General features: G+C 33.9%; 1 protein-coding gene across 15 annotated transcripts in view; it reads right to left on the bottom strand.

Annotated features, from left to right (window-relative positions):
- The window catches only part of CCDC91 (coiled-coil domain containing 91), a 334,936-nt gene that overhangs the window by 211,172 nt on the left and 100,683 nt on the right, over positions 1-23,081 (bottom strand). For all 15 annotated transcript variants that reach the window (XM_081061004.1, XM_081061007.1, XM_081061005.1 and 12 more), the window contains exon 3: positions 21,154-21,232. In XM_081061004.1, coding sequence (XP_080917130.1) covers positions 21,154-21,232 — 79 coding nt within the window. The remainder of the gene's footprint in view (positions 1-21,153; positions 21,233-23,081) is intronic.

Genomic DNA, 23,081 nt, shown 5'->3' with positions numbered 1-23,081 from the left:
TCCCAAAAAAGACACAGATGACAAGCAGGTACATGAAAAGATGCCCATCACAATAATTATCAGGCAAATGCAAAACAAAACCACAAGGAGATACCACCTCACACCTGTTAGAATGGTTATTATAAAAAAGACAAGAAATAAACATGTTGGTGAGGATATAGAGAAAATGAAACCCTTTTAACTGTCGGTGGAAATGTAAATTGGTGCAGCCAGTATAGAAAACAGTTTGGAGATTCCTCAAAATTTTTAAAATAGAACTACCATATCATCTATCAATTCTACTTCTGTGTATCTATCCAAAAACAAAAACACAAACTCATATATTAACCCCCATGATCCCTACAGCATTATTGGAAACAACCTAGTTATACATTAGGGGATGAGTGGATAAAGAAAATGCAGTACCCTGTTTCCCCAAAAATAAGACCTAGCCGGACAATCAGCTGTAATGCGTCTTTTGGAGCAAAAATTAATATAAGACCGGGTCTTATATAATGTAATATAAGACCCAGTCTTATAGTAAAATAAGACCAGGTATTACATTATATTATATTAATTATATTATTATTCATATCATATCATATCATATCATATCATATTATATCATATAAGACCTGGTTTTATTTTACTATAATTTTTGCTCCAAAAGATTCATTAGGGCTGACTGTCCAGCTAGGTCTTATTTTCAGGGAAACACGGTGTATGTGTGTGTGTGTGTATGTGTGTGTGTATGTGTGTGTGTGTGTATACACACACACACACACATACACACAGTGGTACCTTGGTTTTTGAACATCTCCGTTGACGAACATTTTGGTTTACAAACACCATAAATTTTATAGACATATTGTATCATTAGGTAGTAAAATTCATGCTAAATTTCCAGTTTTAGGGGTTGATTTTAAAGGTCTGGAATGGATTAATCCATTTTGCACTACTTTCTATGGGGAAACCATGCCTCAGTTTTCGAACGTTTCAGAACTTGAACGGTCTTCCGGGACGGATTAAGTTTGAAAACCGAGGTACACTGTGTATGTGTATATATACATACATACATATATGTATACATATACGCGCGCACGCACACACACACACACACACACACACACCAGGGAATATTATTCAGCCATAAAAAAGAAAATTTTGCCATTTATAACAACATGGATGAGTCTTGAGGTCATGATACTAAGTGAAGTATGTTAGACAGAGAAAGACAAATACCATATGATCTTGTATGTAAAATAAAAAAAAATAAAAAAACTAGCTCACAGATAACAGAACAGACTGGTGGTTGCCAGAGGTAAAGGGTAAGGTATGAATGAAATGGCTGAACGGGTTCAAAAGGTACAAATGTCCAATTATAAAATCATTAAGTCATGGGGATATAATACTGTCTTTCACATTTGAAAGTTGCTAAGAGAGTAAATCTTTAAGGTTGTCACTACAAGAAAAAAACGAAAACTATTGTAACTATGTATGGTGATGTGTTAACTACACTAATTGTGGTGATTATTTTGCAATCTTTACAAATATCATAAAATTATGTTGCACACATAAAACTAAAATAATGTTATATGTGCATGATATCTCAGTTTAGAAGGAAAAAGGTTCTTTTAAAACACATTACAACATGATGCGATACCTGAGGGGAAAAAGTGGTTGTGATCTCTTTGGGACTCCCTTATCTACTCATTCATTCAAAATACAGTTGTAGAGTGAGGCACTATATTCAAGACGCTATGCAATAAAAGACACTACAACATCCTTTATATTGGAAAATGTGCTCTAATAATATCACTTTAGTATTGAAAATAGAAGTAGATAAATATTTCCCTACCTAAAGTACTTAGTAGTTAGAGATCATGAAATGACTCGCCATTTTTTTGTAGACTTGGTATCATTGTTGGAACATCCCAAATACCAAATGATTACAATAAAATACTAGTGTGCTGCACATAATAGGTATTTAATAAACCAATCTACTACTCTTGAGAATATGTTTAGACATTTCTTGGAAATATTTTAAAAATTGAGTATTTGAAATATAAGAAGATAATTATTCCCAAAAAAGGGTGAAACTGGACTCTCATACAGATATGAAGTGAATAAATGTGAAAGATTTTATTCTACTTATATAATGAGGAAACCAGACAAATATTATAACCAGTTCAAATGAAAAGTCAAAATAGCACTAATTTACGGGGAGTAAACCAATGCTGAAATAAATTGCAAATGCAAGTGAAACACTTTCCCAAAGAGGAGAAGGTAGTTAATCAAAACTCTACTAGATATCACAGAATTTTATGTCTTATCAGTTACCTACAACATATAAAGAGCTATCAAAAATAGCTTGAAGACAATGAAGAAAGCCAGAATCAGGTAACTATGAAACATGTGCTAAATGTAGACAATGCATAGTTTTCATTTAAAAAATATTTTGTACATTATCAAAGAGAAAAGCTAAAATTTCTGTTTTGCTAAGTGAAATGAAAAAAGGAGAAAGAAATGTCATTGACTGAGTATATACTATGCACCAGGTATTGGGCAAAACATTTTACTGTGTATCAACTGATTTGATCCTTACAATAACAATAATTTTATAAATGAAGAACCTAAGATATTAGATTTAGCTATTATTTAGCTATTATTAGGTTTAGATAGAAGATTATCAAGTCATGATCAAAATTCATGTATTTCTGACTCCAACTCTTCTCCAACCGACAATGACTAAAAATGCAATTTAAAGTCATGTAGGATTGTGTGTGTGTGTTTTCTAGTATGTAAACAATAAAAAATACAAGACGAGGAAACAAAACATAGACCACCTAATATGAAAACTATTAAAAAAAGATGAAAACTTAAAAAGAATTTAATAAAACTAACTTTCTTAAGTGTATATTTAAATGACACCAACAACAAAAGTTACCTGTTATTAAAAGCCTAAAAAGAAAAACGTGCTTAGCTAGCATATATACAGTAATTTAACAATGTCAATTAAAAGAATAAAGCAAAACTAAGAATCCTCAAATAAACTTAACTGTATCCTACTGCCAGCAGAAAGCAAAACTACCCTGTTTTCCCCAAAATAAGACTTAGCCAGACAATCAGCTCTAATGCGTCCTTTGGAGCAAAAATTAATCTACAACCCTATATTACTTTACTATCAGACTGGGTCTATATAACATAACATAACATAACATAACATAACATAACATAACATAACATACATAACATAACACAACACAACCAACACAATACAACAAAACAAAACAAACATAACATAAAATATAATACAATACAATATAATACCGGGTCTTGTATTAATTTTTGCTCCAAAAGACACATTAGAGCTGATTGTCCAGCTAGGTCTTATTTTCGGGGAAACACAGTAATGAAGTAAAACAAAACTAAAGTCCACTTCTGCCCTTCCAGTTAATAAAATAGCAAAGAAAATCTAGTTATAGTATGTGAATATTCGCAAAATGTAATTCACATTTATTTCTTTTTTACTCTCTTCCTTTAAACAATCAATAGAAAGCTTGCCACAATTTCCACTCTCTTTAAGCTCTGAAGATTTTCTGTTCTCTTTCTTCTATTACTATTCTTTCTTCAATTGCATATTTCTTCTTCTCTTATTCTGTTCTTACTATTTTCTTTCTATAAGCCCATCCCACTGTTGCTATTTTTTATGTTAATACTTTTTATTTAGTTACTGTTTCTTGAAGTTAAAAAATTATTTTCCTGTTATTTAAATCATAAAATGTAAATATCAATAAAAAAGTTTTATAGCAACACACTGACAGGTATCCGTATATTACAACACAACCCCCATTTGCCAGAAGCTGACTCAGCCTTACACAGGTGATCACGTATACACACGTACTGTCCACCTTATAGCCTTAGGGGTATTTTGCCCACATTTATGTCTGACTCAGATATACTATTCAAATCGAGAGCTATATTTAAGTATTCCCATCAAAGTTAAACAGCATCAACGTGACTATGTATGTAATACATCTATGTGGCTTTTATAAACCTTATAGTAATAACAGTTTTCAACAGCAGCGGATCTGCCTATTTTTATCAGTGATGAAAATACTATTCATAAAAAAACTTAGCAAACCAACATATTCTAGAACTAGATCTCTAAAGCCATATACCATCAACCCAAAGTGGGGACTCAAAAGCAAAAGTTGAGTGCACTACATATCATAGAACTCTTAACTCTGTTGGATGTCATTATATCCTATTTTTTAACAATTTAAAAGAAACTATTAGACACCTAATAGCTAAAGCAGCTATTAGACAACTAAACTCCTAGAATTACCTCCAAGAAATACTATATGCCCAAATCCAAAAGAAGCTTGTAGTTTAAATAACATTCTATTACCATTATATTCATTAAAAGTAAGGAGCCATGTGGCTGAAATAAATTGATAAAGGTGTGCAACTTGCAATCCTCAAAGTAAAAATTAAAAAGGGGATATGCCTTCGTCTAAGGAATGTTTGTCACAGAACACTGCAATAAAATGCCTAAGCTATACTTCTTGAAAGCATAAAAGACAAAAACAAACAAAAATAAAATATTTAGTAAGTCATACAAATGCTGAAAAACCTGTACTTTAAAAACAAACAAACAAACAAACAAACAAACAAAAAACCTCATGAACGGGTATAAAGCCTTACAAACTGTTCATTTAAGGGAAATATCAATCTGAGGTCTAAAATATTCAGTTATTTGACTCACCAAAAAAAGTGACAAGTTAACTGCAATATGATTCTACATCTACAATGAACAAAGAATAAAACACAATTGACTTACATTGCCTTTATGAAACCTTATTTTATTGAGTATAAAGGTATAACTTAGAAAAGAAAAAAAAAAACAACTTTGAGATCAGAGGTGCATAAATACCTCAAATATATATTTACTTCCATATCTTATAAGTGAATATGATGCCCCTTGTGGTCTGGGTAGTTTTAAAAAGTCCAGTGTCTAGGTGGAAACAAAGGACCCTCTTAAGGGCATTGCAGAGTCCACATCTGAACTCCTCCTTTCTGCAGCTAACCTTTTCCACCAGCAGCCTTTCCAGTCTTAGCTGTTAGCAACTCCATCCTTCCACTCAATCAAAATATTGGTGTCATCCTTGATTCTTTGTAACCAAAACAGCACATAGAAGAAATTTTACGTTTTACTGTGAATGAGGTCTGAAAAATTCAAATGTCTTGCTTGTATTATCCTGCTGAACAGTTACAGATTAAGACTACAATGGAACGTTTCCTGATTGCTTTAGTAGTTCTTCCCATCCTCTGTCCTTAATATAATTATCGTTTGGGAGAATATTCCATGGAACTTTACAAGTTCATGAAAACAGTACTATTTCAGAGGTTAAAAATCTTGCTTCTTTTGAGGCTATTTATAGGAGCAGCTAGCTAGTTGATATATACTATTTCACAGGGAGAAGTCCAAAGATATGAGATAGAAACACAGTATACAAGCAGTGTCAAACATTTCTCTTTCACAGGAAAGTCCTTGCAGCAATAAAGGAGCTAGTCTCTGCTATCAACTCAAGTCACAAGTCATGCACATAGACAATGACTTCCCAGATGAGGATAAGGCCCACCTTCGCTTAGAAGCCTGTCATTTGTTCCACACGAGTCAATATCTCTTGAAACAACTTTATAGGCAAAGCTACCAGGAGTTTCAAAACAAACACATTTAGTTATAAGAGTAAACACATTTAGTTATAACAGTTAACACACTCAGGAAAGTCCAAAAGTATGGCTTCCAAACAGGTATACACAGATCATTCACAGAGTTCCTTGAAAGACAGAATTTATTTATCAGGGTCATTTTTTGTCCATGAGCACTGTTGCCTAGTAACATTCTACTTCATCATGTTTCCAAGGGAAGACAGCCAGAAAGTTAACCCAGTATTAAATAACCCAACATGTACTTTGGAGAAGGACATTTTGACTTTGAATGTCCAATAGACATCCAAATGGAAAGAGTGGGAAATCTGTAGCTTGTAAAAATCTAAAGAGGCTAGATACTTAAATCTACTAACAATAGTAATCCTACAACGAAAAAATTGAGATAACATGCTGCTTGACTACTTCTAAAAAAGAGATTATCAAAATGTGCGTCTAAAGTGTCCCCACCCTATACACCACAAAAAAAGTGTATTTTACTCTAGAGAGACATAAATAGAGTAATTTTTCATGAAACAAAAATGTGCCATATAAATACATTTTAAATTTAAAATCTAAAGCAAAAAGTGGCAATAAACTAAAGATGACATTCTGTAACTTCAAGTTTTAAAGTTATAAGTAACTCAGAATAATCTAATAGATTAGTAAAATTATCAATAATTCTACACCTTCCATTCTTTTATACATTTCAGCTTCCATGGTGAATAACAAGATTATCCCACAGTACCCCTTAATTCATATCAGATTTAATGTGAAATTTTAAAAACTGTTTTGTACTGATAGGATGATGGAAATTATCAAAGGTAAGAAAAAAATTACCAACCTAATGGTAGTATACAAAGCTTTATTTTATTCATTGTAAATATTACAAATAAAGTTATTTTTCACTGTTTTAGTTACCTCTTATTTGGGCTATATATACATTTTGACTTGTAAATTATGATATTTAGAAGGTTCCTACTATCTCTTAAAATATGTCTTTCAATTAAAAGGTTTAAACCTCCTTTCCATACATACATACATGCATGTCTAGCATAAAGCTAGATTTTGTTGGTTTATCAAGTCTGACAATGAGTGTCTTTGACTTGGAATACTTAGTCTATTTATATTTTAATGTTATTACTATTTTACACGTATGGTTCTTTTTTCGGCCATCTTAGTTTTGGCTTTCTATTTAATCTGCCATTTTATGTTTTTATTTTTTATTTTTTACCTTTTTTGAACTAATTTTGTTTCCTTTTCCCTACACTCTATCACTTTGGAAGTTATATACCTTGTTTCTCTTATTTTGGAGGTTTTTCTGGAAATTTTAACAATCGTTCTTAAGTTATAAGCCTGAAGCAAATCAGTATTTTTATCTTCCTCTTGAAAAATACAATGGCTATGGAACATTCCACCTTGAATAATTACTTCTCTCGTTATTATGGTATTGTTGTCCAATACTTTTTTACATATATAGTCCCAGAATCTGCATGTATATTTATATAGTTAAATACATATTATTACTATAAGGCATTGTTACTAGTATTAGTTTTTTATACAAGTATATCAGATTTACCTGCATATTTATCATTTTTTCTGTATTTCTTCATGCAACTTAGACATTCCATCACAAATCATTTTCCTTCTTCTTGAAGTTCATCTTTGAAAATTTTCCAGTAGGGGGTCATTGACGGCAAACTCAGTATATGTTTGTTTGAAAATGCTTGTCCTTGTTCTTTATTTTTCAATGACAGTTAATGTTCAATATTATATTGGTTTCAGGTATACAGAACGGTAGTTACACATTAATATAACTTATGAAGTGATCATTCTGTTAAATCAAGTACCCACCTGACATCATACATAGTTATTACAATACTACTGACTATGTTCCCTACACTGTATTTTACACCCCCATGACTATTTTGCAATTGCCAATTTGTACTTCTTAATCCCTTCACCTTCAGTAGATGATTAGATAAAGAAGACAAGGTACATATATACAATAAAATATTATCTGGCCATAAAAAAGAATGAAATCTTGCCATCTGTGACCACATGAATGGATCTAGAAGGTATTATGCTAACTGAAATAAGTCAAACAAAGAAAGACGACTACCACATTATTCCACTTACATGCGGAATCTAAAAAACAAAATTAATGAACAAAACAGAAATAAACTCACAGATACAGAGAACAAACTGATGGCTGCCAGAAAGGAGGGATTTGGGAGGCTGGGTTTAAATATCCTTGTCCTTTTTGGATAGTTTTATCTACATAGTAGTTCTAGATTGATAGTCGTTTTTTTCTCTGCATAATGAGATTATTACTCCTCTTCTGATTTTCATAATTGGTGTTGAGAAATTAGTGGGCTCCATTTACTGCTGCTCCTTCAAAGGTAATCATTTTTTTTTCTTTCTGGCTACCTTTATGATTTACTCTTAGTAATTGGTGTGCTGTGGTAGCAGGTATGAATATCTCTTTACACCTTGCTTAGAATGTGTTGGGCTTTTTTAATGTATGGGTTGAATCTGGATCCAGGAAGCTCAATAATCTATAGGTTAAAGAAACCCAAACAATCACTTAAGGAAAATTATATCACTTCTGAAAAATGTTATTATCTATACAGGTACAGTAGAGCAGTGTTTCTTAAACTTTCATGTGCACAAGCGTCACCTGAGGATGTTGTTGAAATGCAGATTCTACAACGGCAGGTCAGGAACAGAGCCTGAGATTCTGTGTTTTTTAACAAGCTCCCAGGGGATGCCAATGTCAGTCATCTCAGACAGCATTTTGCCACAGAGCAAGTCTCATCAAATGACAAAAGATTTGTATTATACTAGTTTCTCTATCCATAAAGCAATCAAGTTAGCAAACAATTAAAATAGCTTTTTAAATGCTTAGAAATTAAGAAATACTTTTAAAATAACTCAAGGGACAATTCATATTGAAAATTAGAAAATATTTATGACCGATTTAAAAAATCAAAACTGGCAAGATGCAGTTAAAATAATAATCAGAAGGTAAATCATATCCCTAAATGCTTATATTTGAAAAGAAAGATTAAAGTTAATGAGATAAACATCGAATTTTTTAAAATTAGGAAAACAGATGAATAAACCCCCCAAAATAGAGCAAGTAACAATCATCAAAGAGAAATTAATAAATGAGAAAGCAAATATAAAATTAAATGAGTGTCGATATTGACTAAATTTAATATCTGAAAAGCAAAATGTTCTCTCCATCTCCCTCTTCTCTGCTGCAAAGCTTTAAGGACTTTCAGATAAGCCCTGCCTCCCTAAACATTTTATAGGATTTTGCCCTGCTGACCCTGTTTGAACTCAGGCATCGGTCTGATAGCCTTCCTGGCTATGATGCAGTACCCATCTCACTCTGTTCACACTATCCTGACACCTTGTATTTACCCTAAAAAAGATATCCTAGTTACAATTAAGTAATTATCTAAAATTATTTCATTTTTGTGTACCTTTCTAGTTTGTAAGACTCATGTAGGTCATCTTGTATGTCAAGAGTTCAGCTAAGCTATTCCATGGTACTGCTGCCTCAAAATCCATTGTTCGACCAAAAGGCCTACAGAGACCGTAAACTGACTAGCCCTCTCATGCAAGCCCATTCCTTCAATAACAGCCTGCAGAGTCATCACAGACAAATACAAGTGCCTGATAAGATTTCTCCAACAGCCTTTGTGATCAACAGTCTTCTCTGCCTCCCAGGGCCTTCCCCTTGTGTGTCCCTTAGGTAAGGCCACCACGGAGCTTACCTGAAACCCCACTCTTTTGGTTTAAATTCACCAATCCAGCCTTAGCCCAGGAACTCCCAAGTACTCCAGCCAGCACCCTAACAAAGGCTTGTGCCTGAGGTCCTGTCTGTTGGTGTGCATACTGTCTTGACCTTCCCATGTGTACCCTGGAGGCAAGCCATGTACATCCTCCAGGACCTATGAATAATAAACTTCTGTATTTCAATGTCTCTTGTAGTCAGATGTTGAAACGCAACTCACTATCTGGTACACTGTGCTCCACTTAACAAATGTTAATTTCACAAATTTATAGCATTGTCTATCTTCTTTGTTTTCCACTGTTCCCCCTGTACTTTGTACACAATAAATGTTTATTGAATGAGGAAGACAAGGACGAGAAGGTAGAAAATAAATAGTCTCACTCTGACTTCAAATAGTATCATAACCAATGAGCATCTAATATATATCAAAAATTTAGAAAAACAAAATTGATAAATTTCATCAAATAAAAAAAAACTTGTATTTCAATCATAAGACCGAGGATTTGAAATAATAATATAAGAATATTCCTTTAAAAAGCTAATGGATTGATAAGTCGAATAAATGTTTAATCTAAACTAAATAAATGAACAAGTTTATCACCAAAAATTTCCTTATGTTTTACTTGCTCTGTGTTCATAAATGTTAAGGGAATGTCTGAAGAAGAAAAGTAACAGTTGATTTAGTTGGCTGAAGGGGTTCTTAATAACCAAACCATACGTAGTATTTGATTAAAGTGTTTTATCAACTCTGTGATACCTGCCAAACTGAATTAAAATTTCCATTCAAATTAGCTGAATCAACTTTACCCACGTCCTCTATTCTCACCTCAGACTTGACAGATAAAAAAATGATCAAAACTTTTATGCCAGGCAGACAAACTTTCTAAAAGATTAAGATTTGGTAAAAAACTTCACCATTTGTTCCTAGTTCTAAAGTATATCACTAAATATCTTTCTGTTATAATTTCTAAATTCTTTAGGCAGTCTCTGTGTTGTTTATTGGAACATTATTGGCCATTGTTAAGGGTACTTTATTCAAAACAATTCATTTAAGGAGGTTCACCACAATGAGATACCACCTCATACCTGGCAGAATGACTATCATCAGTAAATCAACAAGTGTTGGCAGGAGTGTGGAGAAAAGGGAACCCTCATGTACTGCTGGAAGAACTGTAAATTAGTGCAACTACTAAGGAAAACATCATGGAGATTCCTCAAAAAAAATTAAAAACAGAGCTACCATATTATCCAGCAATGCCACTTCTGGGTATTATCTGAAGGAAACGAAAACAATAATTGTGGGGACAGAGCCCCAGAGAGCAGTTTCCAGGCTCTCAGCTTCACCTGGGGGGTGCTGACTCGGGTAGTAGATGGCCATCGGTTGTGGTTAGTTGGCCGTCAGCTGTAGCCAGTTAGCCATTGGCCATTAATATAACTGCCGCGAATACGTTGGGGAGTGGAGTTGAGAGGAGAGTCGAGGAGAGTCGGTCAGTGGGGAGAAAAGCGGACAGCAGGTCGCACGTCATGTGAATCCAGCCTCCAGTGAGACTATAGTGGTATGACTCCCCCACCTATGGCTCCGTGGGTGTTCCTTTTGGGGCTAGCCACATCCTGCGTTCTTGTGTGGGGAGCAGAAGCTGAGACCCCACGGGCCGCCCCGCGTGACAATAATTCCAAAAGACAGACGTACTCCATTGCTAGTAACAGCCATGATATGGAAGTAACCTAGACGTCCATTAATAGATGAATGGATAAAGAAGCTGTGATATATAGTATACACATTACACACATATATAAATAATATTACTCAGCAATGAAAAGAATAAAATCTTGCCTTTGCAACAACATGGATGGACCTACAGGGTATTATGCTGAGTGAAATAAATCAGACAAAGGCAAATGCCATGATTTCACTTATCTGTGGAATGTAAAAAATAAATAAATAAGTAAGTAAATAAACAAAACATGAACAGGCCCACACATATAAAGAACAAGCTATGGTTGTCAAAGAATAGGGGTAGGATGAGATTTAAAAAACAAACAAACCAAAGAATTCCAAGATTCCAAAAGGCAGCTGACCTTCTAAATTTCACACATTCCAGCACTAGGATCTGAATTATAGAACAGTTTGTCAAGTGAGACCTCAAACTGATCCCTTAAAGACGAGATCCTTTCATGTTATTATGTGTACTATAGTTTGTTAATTTGCCAAGTGTATGGTATTCTATTAGATAAATATACTCTAAAATATTAAACTTTCTACTTTTGATGGACATTTGTGCTGTTTCTCGTTTGGGACTATTATAAACAATGTTGCAATAAACATTATTTTATACATTTAAAAACACAATATGACAACTAAAGAGCATTTCTACCCATCACACTACCATGGATTTGTCCATGGTCAGCTAAAGACTTTATTTTCAAAGTTCTTATAAAATTACCTTCACCTTCAATGTAACAAACAGTTCTTAGGTGTGACCATATATATATGAAATTTGCCATTATTCAGAGTTAGAGAACTTATCTGCCCTATACTTACATTAGTAAAATCAGTAAGTAAACTATTTGGTAATTATATATAATCTTTCCATTAATTCATAGGAACATGAATTGTCATCTATATTAAAATAGCTTTGTTGAAAATATAGGAATATTCACTGCAGGGCTGTTTTTAACAGCAAGAACTAGGAAGAAAATAACTGGTTAAATGAATTATGGTACATCCATACAAAAGAGTATTACACAAGCACTACAATGAATCTAGAAGGTCTCTAAATACTCCTATGGAAACTTCAAGTGTGGGGGGGAGGGGGTGCAAGCAAGAGATGTTAGTATGTATATAGAGTACGCTGGCATCCATATATAAAGAAAAGGAGGATACATTCACATGTTTATGTTCTTGGAAGGTATCTGGAGGTTTACAAAGGAACATATAAAACAAATTATATCTGGGTAGTGAAACCAGTGGACAATGATAAAAAAAAAAAATTTCACTGTATGTATACCATTAATATTTCCCTTTACTTTCATGCTTTTTGTACTACATATGTGTGTCTGCCGGTCTGTCAAAAACAATAAAAAGTTTGTTTTCTGAGGTCAAAGAAACATAATTCATAAGGACAGCTACATAGAAATGTATATATTGGTATAAGAAAAGTAGGCAATGATTCCTACTGTTGTTGAGCCAAACAGAACTTAAGTTTGTTTTTGGGTTTTTTTTTTACTAATTCAGCATTATGATAAAGAGCAGTATCTTCATCTTATAGAAAAATACTTCGCTGCCAAGATTCCAGTTTTTAGTAACATGAGAAAATCCCTGCAAAGCTCTATTTTTATTTCTTTATTTTTAAAAATGTATTCTATAATATCCCAAAAATCAAACCACTGTCTTTTTAAAAACTAAGTTCAGAATTACATAAAATAGATAAAAGATTGTAGTACAAAATACTGTAAGAAAAATCAGTTTAAAGAGTAACGGATAATAATTAAAGTACATAGAAAAGGATAAAGTTTCTATTCAGTATTACAGTTCTTCACATTAATATTTGTGTTCCATGTTTATAGCTATGTTTTTAGAACAAATACAATTTACTAGATTAGTATTGTGACAGCTGGACCATGCAGTTAAAATCAGATACCATAATTCACATAGTGGAAGCTACTCATATTACAAACATTATAACCAAAAAAAAATGTAAAAATAAACTTAAAACTCAAAATTTGGAGGAGCACTTAGATATCATCTAGTCCTTCAATTTATAGATGAAATAACTGATTTTCAGAGAAGTTAAACTGTTGAAAGCAAAGGCAGAACACTTCACAGTCAGAGATATTTAATTCTAAACCACACTTAATTGTAAGTGAAGATTAAAATCCTAATCTTCAAAGTCATAACAAATATCACTGATACATTTTGTTACATTCATTAATAAACAGCCATAAATTACTGAAAATCCACATAAAGACTAATACTTACATGTACAGTAATAACTCACTGCTTTATAGAAGCTATTATCTTAGTTATCATTTATAAAATCTGGCTCCAGAAATATTGAAGGTAAATTGGTAACTGGGAAGGAAAGAAAAAAATACCAGAAGTAGCAAAAAGAAGTTTTCTGGCAATCTTGTATTCAAATAATCAGTATAGAGATAACAAAATTATTTCACTACAATGGAAATCCAATTTATCTCCTGGCAAAAAATGTCTAATATAGATAAAAAGTAAAAAGAATGTAAAATCTTTAAACAGTATGAGTACACACTGCCTATTATAATACAGGTATGTGAATATGTAATAAGTCACCCTAAAATTTTACCTCAAATACAGATCAGAGCAAAATTCAGTTAACCTAAATTCTTCAGATTAATCTAAAGAAAAATATCACAACAATTTTTGTCTCAAACAAACACATGTGGACTCAGATTCTGAACTCTGGTAGATGTGTAACACAGATTCTACTGGAAAAACAGAGTTAGCAAGGAGAGTAATGGGATATTAATAAAATGACCGATTTGTTGTCCTAGGTTTTCCTGGCCAGGAGAATGGAGAATGGAAAAACTGAACCATGAAATCAAAAAGGCATCTGTCTTCCAGGTTTCTCTCTGCCAATGTCTTGAGAAAAATGTTTGAACTTTCCTGTTGGCTTTGTATGCAAATAGCTCCAGATGCAAAGTGAACCACATCTAAGTTATTTGGTTCAACATCTGCTGGTCCAATTCCCATTATTCCTTCTAAAGGGTCGGCTTATGACAGACAGTTTAGTTCGCCTTCTATATAAGCTGTTTTGAAGGAGCTAATTTGGATTAAAGTATCTATCTGGACCACTTGTTTTTCCCTTTGATGGTCAATGCATTCTAATGTGGTCTGTGTAGTGCTACGAGGAACTTAAAAACATATTGGAAAGGACAGTATTCAAGGTTTTGCCTCCCACCTCGCCTTCTAGGCAATTTATATTTATATCGTTAAAAGTCAAAAGTGAACATTCATTTGCCTCTAAAACAGCACCACCCACATTGTACACAATGGCAACAGAACAACACTTTCTGACCTTATATTGTTTTCATGGAACCTCTATCAAACATTTGAATCTAAGATTACTGATAAAAGTGCTTGCCAATATTAACAACACATTTCATGAAACATTCTGTCATTTGCAATGACAATTTTCATATGGCATCACTGGAAAGGGAATAAGATCCACAGCACATGGCACTTAATGTCTGATACACGGTACACTTTTAAACATGATAAAGAGTGAATTAGTGAATGAATAAATGAACAATCACTGTAAAAAATTAAATCAATTGCATGGATTCTAAAACTTTGGGTCTGCTGAAATCAGAAAACCATCAAAAATGTACTGAAGTCAAACCAAGACTAACAGAGTAATTAATGCTCTTAGAACTTAGAAGGTCAAGCAAAGATAAAGTCCTTCCTTCAAAAGGGTATGGTAGGGAAGAGAACTTGCACTGGAATTAAAGTGAAGAAAAGGGAAGAAATCAGAATATCTATATCTATCTATCTATATATCTATATAGAGAGATATTTATATCTATATATAAATAAAGTAATTTATATCTATATATATATGAATAAAGTAATAATCACCAAACTTTTACTGAGAGTAAAGACCAGAGGAAAAAAGGAGATATTTATATCTATATATATAGATAGATATATGTATGCCAATATTGTGATATATATCTATTTGCATTTACACATGTACATATATGCATGTGTGTACACAAGATAAACATTCATTTTGAAGATAGTTTCCTAAAAAATAGAGCATTACCAGTCTTATAAAAAATTTATGAAAGATAGTTAATTGTTTGAGAACAATGTCAAATAAAAGATTTCTTAAAAAAAAAGAAAACATTATAAAAAAATAGAGCTCCATGAGTAGCCAACTAGAAAACTTTCTGATATTATATACTATGCAAAATCTGGAATGATTTTCCTTTGGAAAAATGCTGAGAAAAACAAATAAGAAAAAAAGGGGAAGGCAAAAGGAATGGATACTACTATTATTGCTTCTAAACCGCTAATATTTTGAACTAAAATTTAGGCTAACCTCTCCAGTCCTCAACTGTTATCTGCTGATACACAGCAAAACCAGGGAAGAAAATTAATAAAATAAAAAAAAGAAAGAAAAGAAAAATCGCTATTCTCTCTTTCTGAAAATCTGAATAACTACACTTGTTAATCATTATTTCCATCATTTGTCTAAATTGGGAATGACCAGGAAGTTAACTGAGCCCTAGAAGAAATATCTTCTTAGCCATCTTTCAATAATTACCTAAGAATTCCAAAATCATATTTTTTTAAGGATAGTTTGGGTTTGCCTTCCTCTAACTTGTGATTGAAAGACTGTTTTTTTTACGCCCAAAGGATTAAAAAAATCAAAACCAATTACTTTAAGGTAGTAAATCTGCTCTACTAACAATCAAGAAACAATGAGCATTGTTTATTAATAAGGCACAATGCTATCCTAGGTACTTAAGATTCAAAAAGGATTAAAACACAGTCTCTGCCCTCCAAGGCTTTGATGAAAACGGACATGCAGAGACAGGAGTCATACTGATAAAGTATGTGAAAAACAGACTGGTACACTCATGTTCACAGCACCATTATTTACAATAGCCAAAGGAAGCAACCCAGGTGTCCATTAATGATAAATGGATGAACAAAATGTGGTCTATACATACAAATGTTAATGTTATTCAGTCTTAAAAAGGAAGGAAATTCTGATACATGCTACAACATGGATGAACCTTGAGGATATTATGCTAAGTGAAATAAGTCAGTCACAAAAACACAAAGATTCTATTTATATGATATATCCAGAGTAGTCATGTTCATAGAGATAGAAAGTAGAATGGTAGTTGCCAGGGGCTGGGGGAGGAGGAAATGGGTCGTTATTGTTTCGTGGCTATAGAGTTTCAGTGTTACAAGATGAAAACGTTCTAGAGCTCAGTTGCACAACAATGTGAATGAATATACTTAACAATAGTGAACTGTACACTTAAAACTGACACTATGGTAAATTTTACGTTACATGTTTTTTACCCAAATTAAAAAATATATAAATTGGCATAAACTAAATGCCAAGCAGGTGGTGCAGAAAAAATAGAATGACAGTAGTTAAGAAGGAGGGGTTATGAGATACGAAACAAATTCTGTGAAAGCACTATACCTTTTCTTGAAAGCAAAAAAAAAAAAAAAAGACTCAAAAAAACAGATGGCAGATGAAGGGAAGGTATTACTATCAGGAGCAAAGGCCAAAAGAAGAAAACACACTAATCTAGGAACATAATGTAGATCACAGTCTGAATGACTGGCTCATAGGTTTCTAACATAATAAGCCATGGGAGGACAAGCCATGGAGGGTAAGGCTATGAAATAGGGAGAAAATGCTTAAATAAAGGCAATTCTTCTCATTGAACAGCTGTCACTGAAATGAAGTAATAATCACCAAACTTTTACTGAGAGTAAAGACCAGAGGAAAAAAGGAGATTGATAATTTCATAGATTCATCTCTTATTTACATTCTCTGGTTCTACGATAACGAAAGTGCAGAGATACATTTTCTAAGTTAGATGCCATACCTTAATGAGATATGTGCCTACAGATAATAGTTTGTGTGAAGAATCAACATGTACACTTTATTTACTGACTGCCAATTTATTAATTTCATCATCAGTACTGCATGTAAACTAGCATTTTGAAAGGTCCCACTACGTAAATGATGCTAATAGTACAGTGAGATGCAGATCCTGAGGTAACTCAATTCATTCATAAGAGTGTTGCAGACTGTAAATACACATTTTAAGAAACAGATTCGTTTTTTCAGTTGCTATTATGAAATCATCCTCCAACTAACCGCCAGCCCTGAAGCAGGACACTCACTAAACTCACTAAGCTCACTACACTCTTCACTTAACAAAATCCTCTATCCTAACCCCAAGAATGAAAGTTTCTACTCTCCCCCAAGTACTTTAAAAACTTAAACCAAATGTTTCTTAGTAATCTTCTTGGATTTTAAGCTGTGGTAAAAATTGGTTAATATTTATCTCTTTTCAAAATAGTTTTTATATAGATTACAGACAGCTAGGGTATAGGTGGAGACACAGACAAAAGGAGAATATTAGTCTTTTCTGAAACTAAAAAGAACCTGCTTTAGATCAATGAAAGGTTCCTGTCTTCTCAGGTCTTTAGCATGGAAATGATGAAATTGATATGCTAATCAGTTGTTCACATCACCTCCTCTCAACAACTTCCAGACACCTGAATCAGAGAATAACTTCTCCAGCAGTCACCAGGAGACAAATCTCTTTAACAAAGGAGAAAGATTGCTTTGGCTGAACAAACACCTTCTGTACCTGTAACTTCAGCTCTTGGCCAGGTTCTCCACTTCTTTAGGTCACTAAGGAAATTCAGAAAAAGGACTTTCTTCAGATCTATTTTTTTTTTAAGGGAGTGAAGGAGTGACGTGTATGTGTGTGTGTGTGTGTGTGTGTGTGTGTGTGTATGTGTGTGTACACTATAGGTATTGTTCTTTAATGTTCATTTCATTAGGCTTTGAGGACTAGACCTTCATATATATGTATATATACATATATACATATATATGTACATACACATACATACACACAAATATACACACCTATGCATATATGTATATGTATGTATAAAGAGGGAGAGAGATGACATACAATACCCACTTTTGGAGAACAGAAATTAGATACACAATTATTTAATCCACTGCCACAATAACTATAGGAAAACAGAAAAACAGACCCAGTTCCTGCTTTCACACAAAGTAAATAAGTGCAATTTGCTTCAACTTCTGTTGTCACACAGCAGCATGCCTGTCTGTCCCCTCATACCTACCCCTAAAAAGAAAGAAGAGTCTGTGAGACTATTCCTTTCAGGGACATTGGTTCACCTTTATGCCATCTCCTTGTTTGGCCCCAAAGGATGGCTGTCTAGCTAAGGACAGGTAAGATTCCTCGAGAAAGGAACGACCTAAGATAGGCACAGTGGTGTGGGGACCACCAGGAGAATTCACGGGGTTGACAGAGGTGGGCATAGACCCCCACCTTCCCTCGTCTAAGGAGAGCTTCTGCCTCTGTGGCTGTATTCCTTCCCACAACGTTCTTGGGATGTGATAACATCAGTTCTCCATCTCAACATAAAGGTTTTGTCCCCTGGGGAGGTACAAACAATAATTGTTTATACATCATGGGACTTTCGACAGGCAAGGGTGATTGGTTTGAACCAGTTTTCTGGTGTGGTGTATGAGAGTCACAGACATAGTAAAAACAATGCTACTTTCTTGTGTGTGCATCAATAAAAGCCACAAAGTGGCCCGATTCAGGGCTCTCAGTCCTTTGAGGCAGTGAGACCCTTGGCCCTTGTTTCAAAACTTTCTTGATTTCTGTTTCTTTCTTAACCCTTCGCCTCCCCTTCTCGTTCTCTCACTGCCCGTGTTGCACTGGACGTGATAAACTTCCAATGTACTGACACTATTTCCTTAAAAGCCACTGATAACTGTCTATGGGTTTTCTCTCAGTCTCGTATCTCACTGATCCCTCCACAGCCTCTGACACGATCAACCATACCTGCTTTGAAATTTCCTACTGAGGTCTGTGTTGCAGCACTAGCACGTCCTGTCCTTACCTCTCAAATCTTCTATCTTTCTTTCTCCTGTTCCCTATATCTATGGACAACCCAATTTCTCTACTTACCCTTATTCTCTCTACCTGCTGTTTCACCTAGGAATCGCCTACAACTACAACTATCATACCAACGGAAAAACTCCCAAATCGAGAACTCCAGCCTTGACCTTTCTCCTGAACTCTGGGTACCTGAAGTGCCCATGTCTAAGACAAATCTGCTAAGGCCCCATGCTGTCCCACACCAGCTCTTTTAAATTCTCTTTCTGTTCGCGGTAATACCATTCTTTCAGAACCAAGGCTTAAAACCTCAAAAATCAATTTTGACTCTTCCTTCACCATCACATCCAGTGAGTAAGACAGTCCCTGCTGATGCTTTTTTCAAAAAACAGTTACTGAAAAAAAACTGAGATAGAATTTGAAAGACTAGATTTCATCCTAAACATATCTATCTGTATCAAACTCTACAACTTTTATAAACCATCTTTTTTATAAACCATCTTTTATAAACCATATTATTCCTGTGCAACAGGAATAGTATAGTTGCCCTACCTACTTTTCACTAAACAAATATGTGACAGCATACTGTAAATCCTAAATCATTATATAAATATCATTATCCCAAAATTTCCTATTAATTTCCATTGCCACCCTAGTCTAGTCATCCATTCAGCTACTTCTTCATTCATTCTTTCTTTTTTTTCTATGATTATTCTTTCTACACATATTTACTGAGAGCTAAATATAAGCTAGGCACTATGCTTGGCATTTAAGACATAACAATATCACCTAACAATAGTGCCTAGCGCCACAAAATTTACAGTATAATATGAGAGTCCGAAAATAGGTGCACATAGACATGAGAGGGTTCTCTGGGAAGTTTCCCAGAAAAAGAAATATTAAAGCAAGAAACAACACATAAAACAAAAAGGAGGTAGTATGGTAAGAGAATGAGAGAGAGTGGAGGTAGAAAGCAAGGTGGAAAATTCCAGGCAAAGGAAACATACATAATGCCCTCGAATAAGAATAAGCCTCCCAACTATGCCATTTTATTTCCCACATTTATGCATACCTTTGTTCTGTTTATTTTATTTCCTTCAAAATCCCTCCCCATTCTCCCATCTCTGCCTACTAAACTCACATGCATACTTCAAAGCCCAGATCAACAATATAAACGCAGCTTTAACGATAGTACTTGGCTCATATCACGCATGGAGTAACATTTACTAAACAAATGGATGACAAAATCATCATTCTCCCCAAATCACAAATACGCATGCACTATCTTCCCTTGAAGTAAAGGACATACCCCACAGTAACTAATGTATAATAAGCACAGGAAAAATATTTGTAGGATGAATACCTCTCATAATTTAAGACTTCTGACTTCATCTTCTATTTCTGACTTTACAATGATTTGGCAGAACAAAAAGTCTGGAAAACTCAAAATACTATTTAGATATGAATTCTAGTAATACTGAACATTAGGTCTTCCAAAAATATCTCTCAATAATGGAATTTATTTTTGTATTTAATTTTTTGGATGTTTTAATTTTAATTTTAATTTTCAAATGACCTTCCTGCAAAAAACTTCTAAATTTAAATATTGGTAGAGATAAATCATTTGGAATAGTTATAGAACATAAGAAGGAGATTTTAATTAATGAACTGGCCAACCGAAAAAAAATATTTGCACCTTACCTTCCTAAAATTAAGACAAATTATGAAATGTAAATTGTACTTTAATTTTATTCAATGTTCATGATCTCATTTTTGAATCATTCATGCCTCAAGCCACCATTGCAGAATTTGTTATGCAATTCATAATCTGTTATGAAAAACACCTAGATTATATCATTTTTCATTGCATTTTTCCAATCAAAGAAGGTCAACTGCAAAGGTACAAAGAGGCTTTCAAAGAAAGGGCATAAATGTTAAATAAGAAAGAAAAATTCGTAGTTACGGTATACGAGTACCTGTAGGAAAAGCAGCCCATGGAATAGCAGGAGATGTAGTTTGGGTTTCACCACTTTCACCATCAAAAATCTCTGCAGCCTAGAAAACAAAGGCATCATTCTTTTAGAAGATTTGAAAAGCAGAAATTCTCTTTAATTAATCAAACTTCCCTTTTCTACAAGCATATTCTTTGGAATACAACACATATTTTCAAATTCCCTCAACACTTAATTGCTTCTCAATCTTCATTGCTACCACCCCCACCACTCCTCACCACCCTCAGTACTCATGCTCTATTGTTTTAAGTAAAAATTTTCCTTCCTTACTCAAATGTATCTCCCGCCATGAAATTTCTACTCTATATATCCTTAATCACTTGTGAACTCTAAGCTAACTTACTGCATTTACCCATGTAGATAAAAATACAGGTCCTTTTTATTTAAAATTCCAGAGACCAAATCTTTTTCATTAATTAGCGTAAGACCTAATTAGAGATCAATTTAAATCAACAGAATTCATCCATATTCTTGAGTAATCTACCAGCTGGATTTACTAGTATTCAACAATTAGAATTCCTAATGCTGACATTTTAAATCAACAAGCCCTCTTATTAAACTTTTTTAAACTATGGAACAATTACTTAATGATGAGATGTGGGTTAGAATGCAGAGTTTTCTGTCTCTTACGTGTCCTGGTCACAGTAATTTTACCACTGAAAAAAAACTATAATTTCAATTCAGATTCTGCATTGAGCTGTCAGCCAAAGAGAAATTGGGGAAATCTGTCACAGGAACTAAGTGGCATAGAATACAGTAGCTACTCTGCACAAACTATGAAAAATGAACATGGTTTATATAACCAAGGACAGAGACCTTCAATATTTCTACAACAGCATATGGAAAGAGAGAAAACTAATAACCACCATTAAAATGGAATGCTTAGTTAACACTGTACCTCTGTAATACTGAAAGTAATAGAACCATTGACTATAACATTGAAGTATAATTGTTACTCTACGGAACACTATTCATTTTTTCCTAGTATAATAAATCAAGCAAGGTTTAAATAAAGGAGAATACAAGGTGTGATCAAATAATACGGCAAGTGTTTAAATTAAAAAAAAATTATTACAGTAAAAAACACATTGCCATTAATCTCCTTCAAAATACTCCCCCTCACTTCGAACACACTCATCCCATCGTTTCTGCCACTTTCTGAAGCAGTTCTGGAAGTCCTCTTCGTGAGTGTCTTTAGTTGCACTGTTCTGGCTGCCTCAATGTTCTGAATCGATTCAAAACATTTACCTTTCATGGTCATTTTGACTTTGTGGAATAGCCAGAAGTTTCACGGTGCCAGATCCAGTGAATAAGGTGGATGAGGACACACCGTAAAGTTTTTATTTGACAGAAATTGCCATACCAGAAGTGATGTGTGACTAGAGCCTTTCCGTTGTGATAAACAAATATGGTGAATACTGCTGAATTTGTCATCCAACAGAAAGGCAGGGATCTTTAATACAGGAAGCGGTGCGATGAACCTTAGTAACAGTGAGGGACAAGTTACAACTGCTTCAGTGCAGTCAGTCGGGTGTGAGCTACACTTGAGAGAAGGTGTGTTTTAAAGTGTGCTATAAATAATCCTCCATCATGACAGTGCTCCGTGTCACACATCGCTTCTAGTATACAGCAATTTCTGTCAAATGAAAACATTAGGATGTATTCTCATCCACCTTATTCACCGGATGTGGCACTGTAAGACTTCTGGCTCCTCACCAAAATCAAACCGATTCAGGACATCGAGGCAGAGATGACCATGCAACTAAAAACACTCACAAAAGAGGACTTCCAGAACTGCTTCAGAAAGTGGCAAGAATGATGGGATACGTGTGTTCAAAGTGAGGGGGAGTATTTTGGGGGGATTAACGGCAATGTGTCTTTTACTGTAACAA

The sequence above is a fragment of the Rhinolophus hipposideros genome (genome assembly GCF_964194185.1).
Source record: "Rhinolophus hipposideros genome assembly, chromosome: 9".
In the NCBI taxonomy this organism is placed as follows: Eukaryota; Metazoa; Chordata; class Mammalia; order Chiroptera; family Rhinolophidae; genus Rhinolophus; species Rhinolophus hipposideros.
The sequence above is the reverse complement of the archived record's forward strand: the minus strand, read 5'-3'. Positions and strand labels throughout refer to the sequence as shown.